The sequence below is a fragment of the Morone saxatilis genome, unplaced genomic scaffold (genome assembly GCF_004916995.1).
Source record: "Morone saxatilis isolate NCDOM2014 unplaced genomic scaffold, NCSU_SB_2.0 Contig16, whole genome shotgun sequence".
Taxonomy (NCBI): Eukaryota; Metazoa; Chordata; class Actinopteri; family Moronidae; genus Morone; species Morone saxatilis.
The window spans coordinates 17,470,573-17,485,583 of record NW_023339718.1 but is presented as its reverse complement, the minus strand read 5'-3'; the positions used below and the strand labels follow the sequence as shown (position 1 = coordinate 17,485,583).

The 15,011-nt window shown below is 39.4% G+C and overlaps 1 protein-coding gene across 1 annotated transcript in view; it reads right to left on the bottom strand.

The window, feature by feature from the left end:
* scarf2 (scavenger receptor class F, member 2) overlaps positions 1 to 11,892 on the bottom strand; it is an 18,694-nt gene extending 6,802 nt beyond the window's left edge. Inside the window, exons 1-9 of the mRNA XM_035657998.1 lie at positions 11,209 to 11,892; positions 9,075 to 9,133; positions 8,878 to 8,979; positions 7,723 to 8,242; positions 6,966 to 7,184; positions 6,598 to 6,726; positions 6,152 to 6,255; positions 4,622 to 4,736; positions 4,228 to 4,325 (exon numbers count right to left, since the gene is read on the bottom strand). Of these exons, the coding sequence (XP_035513891.1) occupies positions 4,228 to 4,325; positions 4,622 to 4,736; positions 6,152 to 6,255; positions 6,598 to 6,726; positions 6,966 to 7,184; positions 7,723 to 8,242; positions 8,878 to 8,979; positions 9,075 to 9,133; positions 11,209 to 11,318 (1,456 nt within the window). The 5' untranslated portion in view covers positions 11,319 to 11,892. The remainder of the gene's footprint in view (positions 1 to 4,227; positions 4,326 to 4,621; positions 4,737 to 6,151; positions 6,256 to 6,597; positions 6,727 to 6,965; positions 7,185 to 7,722; positions 8,243 to 8,877; positions 8,980 to 9,074; positions 9,134 to 11,208) is intronic.
* Between the last annotated feature and the right edge of the window lie 3,119 nt (positions 11,893 to 15,011).

Sequence of the window (15,011 nt, the reverse complement as noted above, 5' to 3'; positions counted from 1 at the left end):
ACATTCCTCTCACCATAAAGTGTAAACTAAACACGTCTCGTTTGCTTCCCTTGTCCATTCATCTGCCTCACACCATGTGCCTTTCTGGTGTGCTTTTATTGCTTTCAACTGCTTTCAACATTTTCTCAAACAACAACCAGATTTAGTCATGGTTAAATCAAAGGTGGGTGGGTCATGCGAGAGGATGAGAGGATGCGTGTGTGTTCCACATAATTTCTTTTGTACTGACATGTTTGTACAAAGCAATTTTTTAAAGACCCTGGTGTGTTTTTTCTTTGAGGAAGTTTTAGTTTTCCAAATTATAAATTATACATTTTTACTTCCTGTTACTACCTCAGATAGAAGATCTGTTTTAAAGTTATGTTTGCATGTTAAGAAATAGCACTCATCAGATAAATCTGTATTGCTACATTGATCTAAAACCTTATGTTCTGTAAAAATATGTTTTTAGATTTTTTTCCAAAACAAGTCATCTTAATCTCTGACCTACATGTTTGAGTTTGGGAGTCTACAGTCTTTGTGTAACACATAGGGTGGATAATGTCAACACAGGTGCAACATGACTACAATAAGCAAGTACAGATGTGAGTTCAAATGGGGAACAAAGACCGAGAATGACAAGCGTTTCAATATGTATGTAGAAAGGACCATTCAAGGGCACCCATGTACTGTATGTGATTATTTAAGGGTATCCTGTTTACCAGAATAATGCCAAACTGCTCTCCCTACAGGTGTAGTTAATGTTGGACTTTTGTGGCTACAAAACTGACTCCAAGTCTAACATGGCCCTACTATTCTGAGTGGATTAACTGTAAAAAAGAAATCAGCTTTGCTTGAATGTGGTAGATGAATAACAATATATATTGTATACAGAACCAAGCAAAATAATTATCCATAGGTGTGGATGATAAAAAATATTTTCCACAAATGCAATGACAGGAATAAATAAATGAAAAAAGACAGAGTCTGTCTTTACTTATGCCCTTGTTCTTTACTGTGCAGCAGCAGCAGGCAGATGGATGTAGATTGTAGGAATGTAGAGCAGCTAACCTATGCAAAGACTTCAGTTAAGTTAGTCAACAAGCAAAACACATGGGAATTTGTGACATTACTTGTATGCAGTGATGAACAACTGCTGCCCTTGAAAGCTGCTCCCTCCAGACTGTGGGTCTAGTGGGCCAGATTGTTCTGCAGACTGGACGCCACTGTGATCCCTCCCTACATAGAGGCCAATGCACAACGGGGCATTATTGACACATCCCAGCTGCAGAGCTCCACCGCCACCACAGTTGCTCAGTGAAGGGGTGGGTGGGTGAGGGGTGTGAGGTAGTCTAAATGGACAAGTAGGTTCAAATGCCTGATCTAGCCTGGGAAATCTGGGCATAGAATGGGGATATTATGTGTCAACAATAAGAAGAAACAATATGTGTCACCTTGAAATAGCATGTGTCAGGGTTACAGGACTGCATGCAGTCTAAAACAAATACACTACACTGAGTGACAGCCAACACAGCCAACTCAGATCCTATTAACCAGTCACTGACCACATTTATTTACAAATATTTGTCAAATTAACTTATAAAGTTAAACTGTAGCAGAAGCATGTTGGTTCTAAAAGTCAAGCGGCCCATTTGCCCTTTGTTTCACCTTTATTAATGAACTTAAGAGTGACTTTATAGTGTGAGAAGGTTTTTTGTTAGGCAGCTCACAACTGCACGAATGTGGAGTTGAGAGCTGCTGCAAACACACTTGTAATACCAGCCAAATTTTCCAGGATAAATAAAGATGAAAAAAGCAGGTGGCCCTGCTCTCAGTCCTCACCGATGGGAAAGCATTTGGACACAGAAGATGCAAAGAATGCCGGACAGACGTGTATCTGTAGGGCGTGGAGTAAATATACTTAGAATGGAATGCCAAACTACAAGCAAACATCCTTTGCCAAGAAGCGAATAAGTGACAGTGTGTTCATGTAGATATTTCTCTGAGGCTAACTATGCTAACAGAAGAGTAAATGTTGTCTTCCTTCCCTACTTCTCCCCATTCCTTTTTCATTTTGTCTTGCCACATCTGTTGCCACTGACCCTGGTGTGGATAAATCACAGTTCTGACACGGGCTGGGGTAAATTTGACCACTTCCTGTTTCCAGCCCCATTGGGCCCCCTCTGGAATGTGTGTGTGTGCAGGACTGTGTAGCCCCAGTCAGAGTTTGAGTTTCTAAATGTTGGCAGACCACACTTCTGTGGGTAGCCCAACAGAAAGCAGAGTAGCAACAATTTGGATAGGACAAACCAGGAAGGACAAGAGAGGCTAGTCGTAATAGGTTTGACTGGGCATTGAGGTCTGTTCTTAAATTTGATTGTTACATGGTAGTCTTATTTGTTGTCTGAAAATGTAGGAATCTAAACTGTAAAAACCTAAACATTGATTTTTGTTCATTTGCTTGCAGTGCAAACACATGTCTTAATGTAAAAATGTGAAATTGATTATTTGTTTTAAAGGCATTTGACTAGGATTATGTCGCAGTTTATGCCTCTGGGAATGGCACATTGCTTCATGGTCAAGCTCTTCACAAACAAGCATATTAATGTCCCAAACCGTGATGACAAAGGCTACTCTGTCCCAGTGTTGTATTTTGAGGCATAATACACACAGATTCTATCTTAAATAATCAGCTGGATAGCTGAGGAGGCACATGCTGCTCAGACATCGAGAAACCAGGTCATTGTGTTTTAACTCCTTCAGAGCCCCATTAAAGAATCAAATTACAGTGTTTTATAATGATGCTTAAGCTGAAACTGCTGTACAGAAATTTTAATATATATCCGATATATATATTCAACCAGTCATTTAATAAGATAAGATAAGATAGACTTTATTCCACACTAGGGAAATTTACTTTCAAATTTACTACAGCAGCAACAGATACAACACAACAGATAAGAAAATACACATTAAATAAATAATGAAATAATTGTTTTTTCAGACCAACAGTCCAAAGTTTCGATTTACAGTGAAAGCTGGAACCAAGAACTGCTTTTTTCATGATAAATAACTTAACAATAAATTGATTATGAAAATTGTTGTACATTAACATTCTGTCAGTAGACAAATTAATTAACTGACTAACTGCTTTAGCACTAGTGCAAAAGTCATCCCTATAGTGTTTCTATGTAGTTAGCTAAACATTATTAATCTCTTACTTCAATTAATAAATGACAACATTAGCACAGTTAATAGAAATAGACTCAATGTTTTTAAAATATTGGAAATCCTATACAAAAATGTGTAAGGCACCGATAAATATTGCTGTTCTGATATGCAGTACACGACAATTAAACATTTACCCTGCAACTGCACGAATAATTATTTGTAAAGTGATATGACATTCCTAATAGGCAAAATGACTTCCACAAACGTGAATCTTTATATTTGTTCTACGTGTTCAAATTGTTTATGAACCTTGAAGAAAAAATTGTTATTGTTGTTAAATTGCGTGTTGTGGGGATTAAAATATCAGCATATCTCCTCTGTCTACAATAAAAAAAGGTCACAGACAGATCTGTCACAGACCACGAGACCTCCACATGGAGCAGCAGTGCTGCAGCGTCGACCCAAACAGTACGGCCTTTGATAGCGCGTCACTCACCACCACCCCGGGCCCCCCGACAACCACTGGCCTTCTTTTAATAACACAGCCTCCTCCTCAGCCCAAGAAAAAATTTCTTGGGGAAGAAGATGATGGAAACGAGTAAAGAAAATGGGAAGAAAAAAGCCCCAGTTTAGGGTTGTAATAATATGAACACATGGCATTTTAGAGTGCCAAGAATAATAAGGGGCTCTAAAACCAGTGCATTCCTTTCAAATGAAACCCCATACTCGCCTGGCAGCCACCATACACTTTTCAACCCTATTTATCATCTAAGAGGCAGACTAAGGTAGCACTGAAGGAAAATGCTCACCCTGACTGCCATTCACTGCTGTTATTGTCTCTGTTGTGTTAACAGAGATCAAAGCAGCGATAAAACCAGTTTTCATAATATCAGACACCTGGTATGTTAAAATCTGAATATCATTACATTAAGACCTAATTATGCATTGACAATTAATGAAGCTAAGAGTAATGCCACTTTAGCAGACTGTGTTGTACAAAGCCCCAGAGAGGTTGATTACATACAGCAACCACTGGCAGCACTGCGGTGGGATATGAGAAAGAGTTTTGAGACTTACCGACTACTTTGGGCAGTTTCTGTCGCCTCAGTGGAATACGGGGAAGTTTAGTGCTGATGCGGCTGAATCGTCCACACAGTATCCGCTTGGCTTTTTTGCTGTTGGTAGAGTTGTCTTGGTTAGGACTGAAAAGGGATGACGCCATGGAAATCCAAATGAATCATTCAAAAGAGGCATATTAAACCCGGCCCTGTGCCTTTTTTGAGAACTCAGGGGCTGCTCACATTGCTACTCACACTGTAATGTCAATATATAAAAATACTTAAAATACAATTTATATGCATTTATTCATTTAACAACCTGGTACCTGGGAGAGAGAAAAGAAAATATTTTCATAACCAGGGCAAGCCTCCTAGTAGGATCGTGAAGGTGAAGACACCTATCTGTCACTCACTTGTGGTTGTCTTTGTGTCGACAGAGGCAGCAGCAGCACAGCAGCGAGAGCAGGACAATCAGTAAAAAGGAGACCAGGGTTCCAGCCGCAATCACACCCATCCGCTGGTTGGGCTCTGAAAGAAGAGATGCAGGGAATTCTGGGTGTGTCACATTGCCACATTGGCACAGCAAAACTCTGTATGCTAATTTCAACAACTCTCACTCTCTCTGTCATCACTAACACTAGACACCTTGGCAAATAGCAACTTATTAGGATTTACTATACATTCAAATGACTTCAGAAGAGGGCTTAGTTAGCTGTATAATCTTTATTAATATGACAGTTAGCTTCGATAATAACGATAAAGCGAGGTGTTGCATTAACAATTGATTCTGAATCTCCGCTTGACATGAAGCATCTCTGAGGAAATGAGATTGCAACAGGCTGAAATTTACTCCAAATAATTCACTATTAATCTTATCTCCCTCAAGACATGGGACCACTTACCCTTTCATTGCTGATTTCCTGAAAGTGACTTCCTCCCCCCTACCCCTCTTTACTACACGCCCCTCACCATAACTCAGCGTTGATTTAATAGCACCCTTCCCTCTTCAAGTGGGCCACACCCCAAAGATAATAAGTGCTGTATTGCATAAGCATGGGCGGCATTTGGAGCTTGCGAGGGCAGATGACACCAGAAGAGAATCAAACCATCAGTTAAGGGGTAAGTAGAGGTGGCCCTCTGGTCTTTACACTGTCACATAAGGCAGAGATGGATGGTTGTGCAGTCTGGGCATGACATGTTGTCATTGCTCTGTGCTTACAGCTGGATAAAGAACAGAAAATTGTTTGAGGGGGAGGTGTGTAAAGTAAAAGTGACAAGGTCTTATGATATCAATGACCAATCTGCCTCTGCTGATAATGTCCACTGTCCACAATGGCCAAAAATCTCTGCTACCTTTGTGTCCTATACAACATATTCTCCCTGCCTGCCTCCAATGATCTCCTCTTTCCAAACAGTCCACTTTTCTCTCCCTCTGTCTCCCTTCCAAGTTCTCTTTTTCTCTTATATTTTCTCCATCCCACTCTTTATTTCTTCCTTCCTCTCTCTCTCTCTCTTTCTCCCTCTTCCTCTTTCTCTCTCTGGCTGGACAGGAACAGAGCCAACAAACACAGCCATAAAAAGGACACCGGTCTGGGTCTGGAAACACTATCAAGGCCTCGCTACGTTAACTCTCCCACTACACACACTGACCTGAATAGATGTGTTTGTTGGTACTCAGTGTGTACAGCCAACTATTAGACATTTAATACATGGGCTGCACAAGTGGCATCTGGCTCTTTGGATAAACAGTTCAGAGAGTTATTATTATTATTAGTTATCATTTCTGTATGTGAAGTAAGAGGAAGGAATAACCGTTTTTTTGTCTCTGAAAGGGTACATTATTTAGAGAAAACAATAGTTTCTGCTGCTGTTCACACAAAAACCCTTAAAAAAATCATAACCACAAAGCATGTGTGCTCTTAAAAAAAAAGAGATTTTCTTACGGAGATAGCAAGCACCAGACACAGGATCACAGTTCTTGTCATGGCAAGAGCAAGTCTGGTTGCAGTTCACTCCATACTGGCCAGGCTGACAGGTCATATTGCAGCTTGAGTACAGAAAAGAGACAAAAACAACATCTGTTTAATGTTCATTCCAAGTGACAGATGTATAAAATAGGACAAAGAAAGAGAGAAAATGATAAATGGGATCAGTTCTTTCTTTCAGGCAAAAGTTTTCCTGTGATGGAAATTTGTAGGAATTTCAGTTTTCTATTCCAAGAGTGTTCTTTATCAGTATCTGTAAAAATATGCCTCAAAACACAAGCTCACTCATTCAATTCCCAAGATATATAAATATATGACAAAAGTAATATCAAAGCCTGTGTACTATAAAACTGCTGAAGGCATAAACATGAGTTGTTGGGGGTATGAGGTGTCTTATGACTTACTAGGTGCCGTAAAACCCCGGGTCACACAGGCATTCTCCCGTGACAACATGACAGATGCCATTAAAACAGTGACTGCAGTTGTTCTCACAATTCTCGCCATATGTGCCATTGGGGCAGCGCACCTCGCACCTATCACACACAAAAGGAATGCCATGATTACAGTCATTTTCAAGCTTAGCAGTGTGAGTCATAGACATTATCACAGTGTGGAAAATGTTATTACAGGAGCTACTAGTTAAAGGCTCTGCCATTATGTTTTTAACTTTGAAAATTATAAAGCTCTGTGGGAAAATTATCTGACTTAACAACAAAATACATTGCATATTTCTTTTACACATTTCTACACTGGACTGTGTGTGTTTTCTTACCTGTCTCCAATCCAGCCAGGGTTACAGTGAGAGCACTTGCCATGAATGGGGTCGCAGTGGTGACCATCTTTGCAGGTGGGACATACTTCCTGGCAGTTTTCGCCAAAGAAGCCTTTGGAGCAGAGCTGGTCACACCGCGTCCCATTCCAGCCTCTGTCACAGGTGATGCAGCGTCCCTCTGTCACCTTACAGGGCTGCTGGCCCTTGCAATGCCCACACCTGTGGTCAGCCGAGGAAAGCAGAAAAAATAATTCTCTTTCATCTTGTTCACACAAAAATGTCTCCATTTCATCTAAATGGAGTGAAGCTGTTAAAGGATCTGAAACATGATAAAAAATAATGTATATGCTTTAAATTGTTGCTCTAATGATCCATGTAAAGAGGGAAATAAACAACATTGAACTCTAACTTTGCTCTTTTTGGTTTTTAGCAACTGTATCGTGTGAGAACAGCACAGTCCATGGAAGGTAAAGCACTTAACCTAAATTGCTTTTACATGTTGGCTGATGATTACGGGATAATGTGAATACCAAATCCCAAATCTCACTTTATTATTGCTCCATTAAGTAACATGTTCCGATATTTTAAGGGTTATCAGCTGCAGCATATATCAAATCTTATTTCCTATCAAAACCACAAAACCGCACCATAATATGGATCAGACAAGGAAACTGAACATTAGACGTCTGTAAAACTGCATGTTTCTTTGGTTTTTGAAGTGGTACATGTTTGCTCCTTGCCAAGATCTTTCCCCCACCTGTTCCTGCAGTTTTGACCGTAGAAGCCGGCAGGACATGGTTCCCTGCAGAACTTCCCACGGTAGCCGGGTGTGCAGGTACATGAACCGTCTGCCTGGTTGCACTTTCCGTGGATGCATTGGCAGTATCGTTCGCACCGCGGGCCCCACAGCCTCTCCCGGCACTGGCATCGTCCCGTGAACTGGTCACATGGTGAACTGTTACAGTTACACTGGATTGCACAGTTCCTCCCCGTCCAACCAGGATTGCACATGCATCGCCCCGTCATGGCATCGCAGATGGAGTTGATGCTGCAGTAGCAGTTGTTGTTGCACTGGGGACCCCAGACACCAGGGTGACATGTGCATTTGCCCGTCTCTTGGTCACACTTGCCCTTTTGGCATAAGCAAGCATTCTCACAGTTAGGTCCCCAACGATTGTGGTTGCAGGTACACTCACCGGTCAAGTCATCGCACTGGCCATTGGGGTAACAATTACATTTCCCCTTGCAGTCAGGGCCCCAGAACTGGGCAGGGCACTCTGTTAAAAGACAGGGCAGTTATCAGGAAATGGGGAATATTCTTCTGACTTGTCAAATATATTTAAACATGAATAAGAGTGTACAAGTGCTTATGTGAGGCTGTACTTAGGCATAGCTGTTTGTAACATAATCACAACGGCAATGCTAACATTCTGATGTTTTGCAGGAACAGTGTCACCGTCTTTACAACACCTGCCAATTCGCACAAAACACAGCATAAGGCTATGGCAGATGGGAATGCAGCTATTGAGCAAATCAAAACTTTGACCTGATAGTGATGCTAAATGAAAAGGGATCACTTATTTGTCCTGAGGGGAATATGAATGTGTTTTCCAAATGTTATGGCAATGTCAACCTGCTAATGGCTAAGTCACAGGATCACCAAAGTCATTAGGATTCATCCTCTGGACTCCATGGATATCAGTACCAATCAAGGTTAAGATATTTCAACAAAGTGGTGGACCAACCGACCTACTTCAAGTGCAGTAAACTGTAGTTTTAGATTTTTAATGAGCGCTTTGTATTTTACAGGTGAAATATTCTCAATTAATTTGACCATTAAACACCATTGTCAAGAGGCAAAAGGTAGTAATAATGATAGTAATTATGATAGTAAATGAAAAAAATCCCTTACTAGTGTCACAGCTAGCTCCAAAGTATCCATGACGACAGCGACATTCATTCGGCCTGACACACACCTCATTTTCCTTGCAGGTGAAGTTGCCTTCACAGAGAGCTTGGGTGAACAAGAATAGGCCACATTATTCAACGGGCTTGCACAATGAGCTATATGATATGTACTGATATATGTAAGCACTGTGTGGTACATACGTGTCAGGCATTCATCCCCTAGCTGCCCCCATCCACTGCAGCACAAAAATCCTGATGATCTGGAAAAGAAGTTGTGAAGTTTAGAATGAGAGGGGGATGATGAAGAACCTGGCTAAAATACAGTGAAACAAACACATATCAAAGTGGCAACATCCAACATCCAACTCATGCCTCTTTGATCTCATCTTATTGATGTGGCTGATGCCAAATCAAACGTATGCAGGGCATTGTACATGACGCATATGCTTAGCACATGCATGTATAATTATCTGAATGGGGTCATTCCCATCTGTACACAGTACATACACTCCTTAAAGTCCTTAACCCCTGAATCTGCATAGTTTATAAGGTTCTTTACATCTCCCAAGCCTTTGGGGACTGGAGGAGGAATGTGAATATTCAGAGAGTATATTTTGCAGCCAAGTTTTAGGTCCTGTCAGGAAAGGACGGATGCGTCTCCTCTTCCTCCCACGCCTGTGACCTCTGTGGGGCCCCTGCAACACGTCAGCTTCCCCTTAACTGTTTGAAGATGGCAGTTTGCTTTCAGTCAGTGAGCAGGGAGCAATGCTGCTTTTTATCCTGCCAAAATAGGCGCGTGGTAGAGATCACAGGTCGAACCTCTGTATGCTTTCACTTGTAATGAAAGGAAGATTACATTTTTTTATTTAAATTAGCCTTTCTGGATTCAATGTTTTTGAAACTGTGCTGCTCCATATTTTGACGAAATCCAGTCAACATGTATGGATGTTGATCTGTAAAACACCTTCAATCCATGTCAGCGCTCAAGAAGAAAGGTTGCATTCAATGTTGAGCAGAACTGATTTGGTGTATAGCTGCACTCCTGTTTGCCTTTCATTATTATATAAAGAATGTGCCAACTACCTTTGCCAAGGACTTCAATAGCTGCTCTTTCGTGGATTCAAAAATATTTTTTTTTGCATTAGTGCTGAAAGCATTGCATTCAAGTTAGAGGAAATAAAGACATAATGGGTATGATGGGAAAAACAAATGACTGGTGAGTTCACTACAATGAATGCCGGAAGGGGAGCAAAATGTCAAACTTGTAGAGCAGTGGAGGCCAGTGCTATATATATATATCAGACTTCATAAAGCAGTTCACTCTTGCTCTTTCATTCAAGCACTTTCATTTTCACTTATTTAGTTTCCGTGCTCATCTGTCCTAAAGTCTGTAAAGGAGGTCAAATTATGTAACAAGAAACAAGAGATAGGCCTACTTAAGCAAACTACAAGCATATGATTTCTTATCACACATCTTTTACAGCATAGTGGAGAGCGAGCCCTGGATTACATTTCAAAGACATCAATTCAACAAGCTTGGATGCTGCAGTCAACAATTGTGGTCTGGGACATCCACAGGCCCAGCTATATCCTAGAGGTCATAAAGAAATGCTTTGTGGATATCCTAACCTTTGAGAGGGGGCTCTTTAGATGTGGAATCCACGAATATTTTTATCACTTTTTGAAATATCAACTGTAAATAAAATTATTTTCCTTAAAACAATTTAAAAACTTCCTCAAACTCTCCAAGAAGTTCATTTTAAAACGTGAATCGCAATGTTATCAAACGGTGCCACGAATGCTGTGAAGACCAGTAAGAGCGCCCCCTATAGAGCAATATAATAACTCCTGTTCCAGATGTACACATCTGTATAGCTGCTTACTTCTGTGGGCTCCGCCTCCTGCTGTACAGCAGACAGGGGACACGGTATAAGTAGAAAAGACAGTTCGACGTGAGATACTATGTCGAATATCAGAGTCTAAATAAAATGTATTGATGTAAAAGTAAATGAAAAGTTTAGAGTTAAGTTAATAGTTGATTTCATAGTCAACAACGACGAATGAGAACCGCTATTCGCGCGTAAGGCCAACACAGCAAACCAATGCCAATTGTATCAAGTTATAAAGTCCTGTCCTCTGTTTAAACCCAGTTACTCTTCAAGCACATGAAGAATATTTGAGGAACGAGATGGTACCACTTGCGTTCAATGCAATCAGACTACTAAAAGTCAAATAAAAAAGCTCACGAGGAAAACGCGCAAACAAAATGATTTGCATTAACAAATAATACACAAATAGTGGACAAAATCCTACTTTCTTTGGCACTGATGCTTACCCAGGAGCTTTGCATACATTCTTGCCTTTAGGGTTGAGGTCTTGGCTGAAACTGGAGCAAAACAAGAGACAAACCACCGCAACAACAGCGAAACAGTTCTTCACTTCCATTGTACAGGCAACAGCATCCTTCTAGACGCCGTTTTTACTCCGCATTTCCCTTCTCCAAAAGTGATGATAGCTGGCTTTTCACTGGCTTTTAAACAGTCCACTTTGTTTCAAGCGCATACTGAAGATGTGTCTGCATTATAAATATCAAATCCAAAAGCAAAAAAAGTGATTTCAAAACTTCTGCCACCACCTACGCCATCGAGAGACTCAGCAGCGAAAAAGTGACCAGAGACAGCAATCCCAACTGAACAGCTAAAAAAAAAAGTCATAAAACCGAAACTTCTCGCAAATCACAGTATTCTTGGTAAACGTTGTTTTCCTGCAGTGCGCCGTTTATTCCATCAAAAAAGGAGGCCATCATTCATAGTTGATGAGTCCAGACTCATAATGGAATAAAAACAACTTTTTGTCCAACATAATGTCCTCAACGCATCTGGAAACGTGTAGATCGATGATAATCTTGACAAAAGATTACGGCAAATTAGCTGCCTTTCGCTTTTTCCTCTTGGAGGACAAGCGCTTAATCCGTAACTTTTGTCCTCTCTTGCGCTCCCAGGAGTGGCAGGAGGGAAATGCTATGGAAAGCCAAGCAGTTCAAATATGCATGACTTTCAACGTGTTGTTAGCAGGTTCATTCTTCACAGGTTGAGGAAGTGTTCACAACACGTTAAACAAGACCTTGACAATGTGTGATCCCAGGTATTGATTTAACATAATTCTAAGCTACTTGTCAAGTTTATACAGGTGAGTGTCTTAAATTCCCGCTGGCTGCTAAGGACTAAGGTTAAAGCATTGCTGTAGGGTTAGGGGTTGCATACCACTACTTAACATGTTCTGGATCCTCCTATTTCTTTGTCATTTACTTCCTTTTTTACATATAACTTTTTTGGATTGCAGGTTTATGACTTAAATTGCCTCCTTTTGCACCACTAATGCCTTTTATGGGTAAACAAACCTATTAGTTAATACATAGCTTAGACCAGCAGGGCACATACTCGACTATACTCTTTATTAAGATGAAATGGGCAAATAATGACAGGCAATGACTGGTTACAGTCCCTGCATTTTCTTCAGCTAGCGTTTTCCCTACTGTACTTACCTGACTGTTATATTGTGCTTTGCTATTGTCATACTCTGTTGCACAGATAGTATAATATTGGAATAACATTTATTTATTTATGATCTACATATTGATTGGATTTCAACTTTTACCATGACAGATAATCAGCCATTAACCATTAGACCAGATTTCTGTAAGATTTGCATTATTTGGTGATTGCATTCTGGAAAATGTTCAGAAACCCCGATGACCATACATTTTCGAAACTTTAGGAAGTCAAATACCAATCAGCTGTTGTTGATGTGGCAATAAATGATTGAATCTTAATATTTACAGGATACATAACAAATGAAGAAAATGACAAAGAACATCCAGAGCATGTTAAGATAGTTGTAGGCAACAAAATGTGTGAAATATGAACGTGTTGACAATGCATTGGTTGCATTGTCAACCGCAAAGAACGCGTTAAAAGTCATGTATATTTGAACTGCTTGGCTTTCCATACATTCCTGATTCGTTACTCTATCTTTGGCTCCGTGCGCCGTGCGTGCGCCACCAAATTTACATAGGCCTGTGTGCAACAGGGTCTGTTTTAATGGCCTAGGTTATGAAACAGCCTATTTTTTAAAAATAAAGAAATAAAGAAAACAACTTAATATAGACAATTAGCATAGGAAACCATAGCTCCATTGTGTCATAAAAATGACCACTATTGTCATTATTATCACTAGTTGCGTATTTCAAACATCTGCCATAGTCATACAGAATGTATACATTATAATTTATATATGATTTGTAGAACAGTAAACACTAAATTATGGCAGTTTTTAATTGATGGCTGGGAAGTGTGTGTGTGTGCCTTTGTGTGTTATGTGTGGTTGGTTTTTTTTTGTTCATTTCTTTTTGTTTACGGGTTGGGTTGTTTTTTGCTTCGGTCTCGGGTCTTGTTCTTTCGGTTGTTTGGTTCTTTGTTTGTGTTTGGTTTTTTTTTCTTTTGGCTTTTTTTTTTTCTTTTTTTTTGTCTTTCTTCGTTGTTTGTTTTGTTTTTTTTTTTTTTTTTTTTTATATGGGGCAGCAGTGTAATAACTACATGTTAGACAATGGCTCCCCCATCTGTTAACACAGAGTAATTTTAGCATTTGGCACCTCCTGCATTAAATAAATGCAAGAACAAGGCCTCTTAACCATTGCAAGCTGTAGGGTAGAGCCAAGAGAAATATCATGTTTTTCATTCATTACATCAGATGCCTTTTTCTACTAATAGCTACACAATACTATGTGCCTGGGGTCTCACTGGAGCACATCTCATTCCAGCCCTAGGCTTTGAAGAGGTTCCTGTCTGAAATAAAGTCATTCATTACCCATTTTTATGCCTTGTTTGTAATTTAATTCTACTGGCATAACCTGTGATCCATATGTCAACAAAACCCACTGCCAAAATACAAAACAGAAAACTGCTATGACCCTAATTTGTTTGACAGGTCTTTTATATACGGTTTAACATTAGACAACTATAATTTATGATAAATAATGCTTTGTGATGTTGTGAGTGTAATTCACATGGTCAAAATGAATGTGCTTTGTTATGCATGACAAAAATGTTCCAGGGGTGAACTGCGAGTCCTACGTTGTAAGCATGAGACTGTTTGTCTTGGAGATTGTGATAAAAAGTGTCATTGGTTGCTTGTTTCGCCACCAAGTGAGAGCAAATTATGTGACTGACTCACATGAATATTGTTTCAGCCAATCCCAAAGTGGCAAGGTCTCCATGTCAGAAAGGTTTCTGAAAACAATCAGGAATTAATTTAGGTCATTTAAGTAAAAGTAGCAATGCCACAATTACAAGTAAAAGAACAAACCTACTTTGTTATATTGTTGTATTATGTAACTCAAGTAAAAGTAGCTTACATAGTCTAATCAGCAACATGTACTTCACAAGAGTACTCAGCATACAAAATGTCCCCTTTTAAAGTAAAATATTCCTATTAAAATATGTTATTGGTTTACCTGTAGAGAATGTCTGTACTAATGTACAGTGGGTTATGACTGGGCACATACAGTGCATATTCTGACCAGTCTCTATTCTCATGTTATTTTAGTATATAGTATTATTTAATTATGTCTTATCCCATTTGTTTTTGTGATCTATCTATCTATCTAACCTCACTGAGGTACAGCTACTTACGTTACGGTTAAGGTTAAGTAAAGTATTCAGATAGTATTCAGATAGAAAAAAAAGTTACAAGTAAAACTCCTTCCTTCAAAATGATACTAAAAAGTATGTAAGTATAATTACAAAAAAATTAAATGTAAAAAGTACTCAATCCAGAAACACTATCCTCTGTGACTGTTATTATTAATATGTACCGTGTATTTTAATTATTGCGCATTATATTTTTACCCTTACAACTAATGTTTATTTTCATTAGGAATTCCTCTGTTGATTATATTCTCCATGAATCAACTGAGTAGTTTTGTGTGTAAAGAAACCAGCAACTAAAGCCATCAGATCAATGTAGTGAAGTAAGATGTAAAAATGTATTCTGAATTGGAGAGGAGTAGAAGTAAGAAACAAAGAGGAATGAAAAGGAAATACTCACTTAAAGTATCTCAAATGTGTAGTACTTCATTAA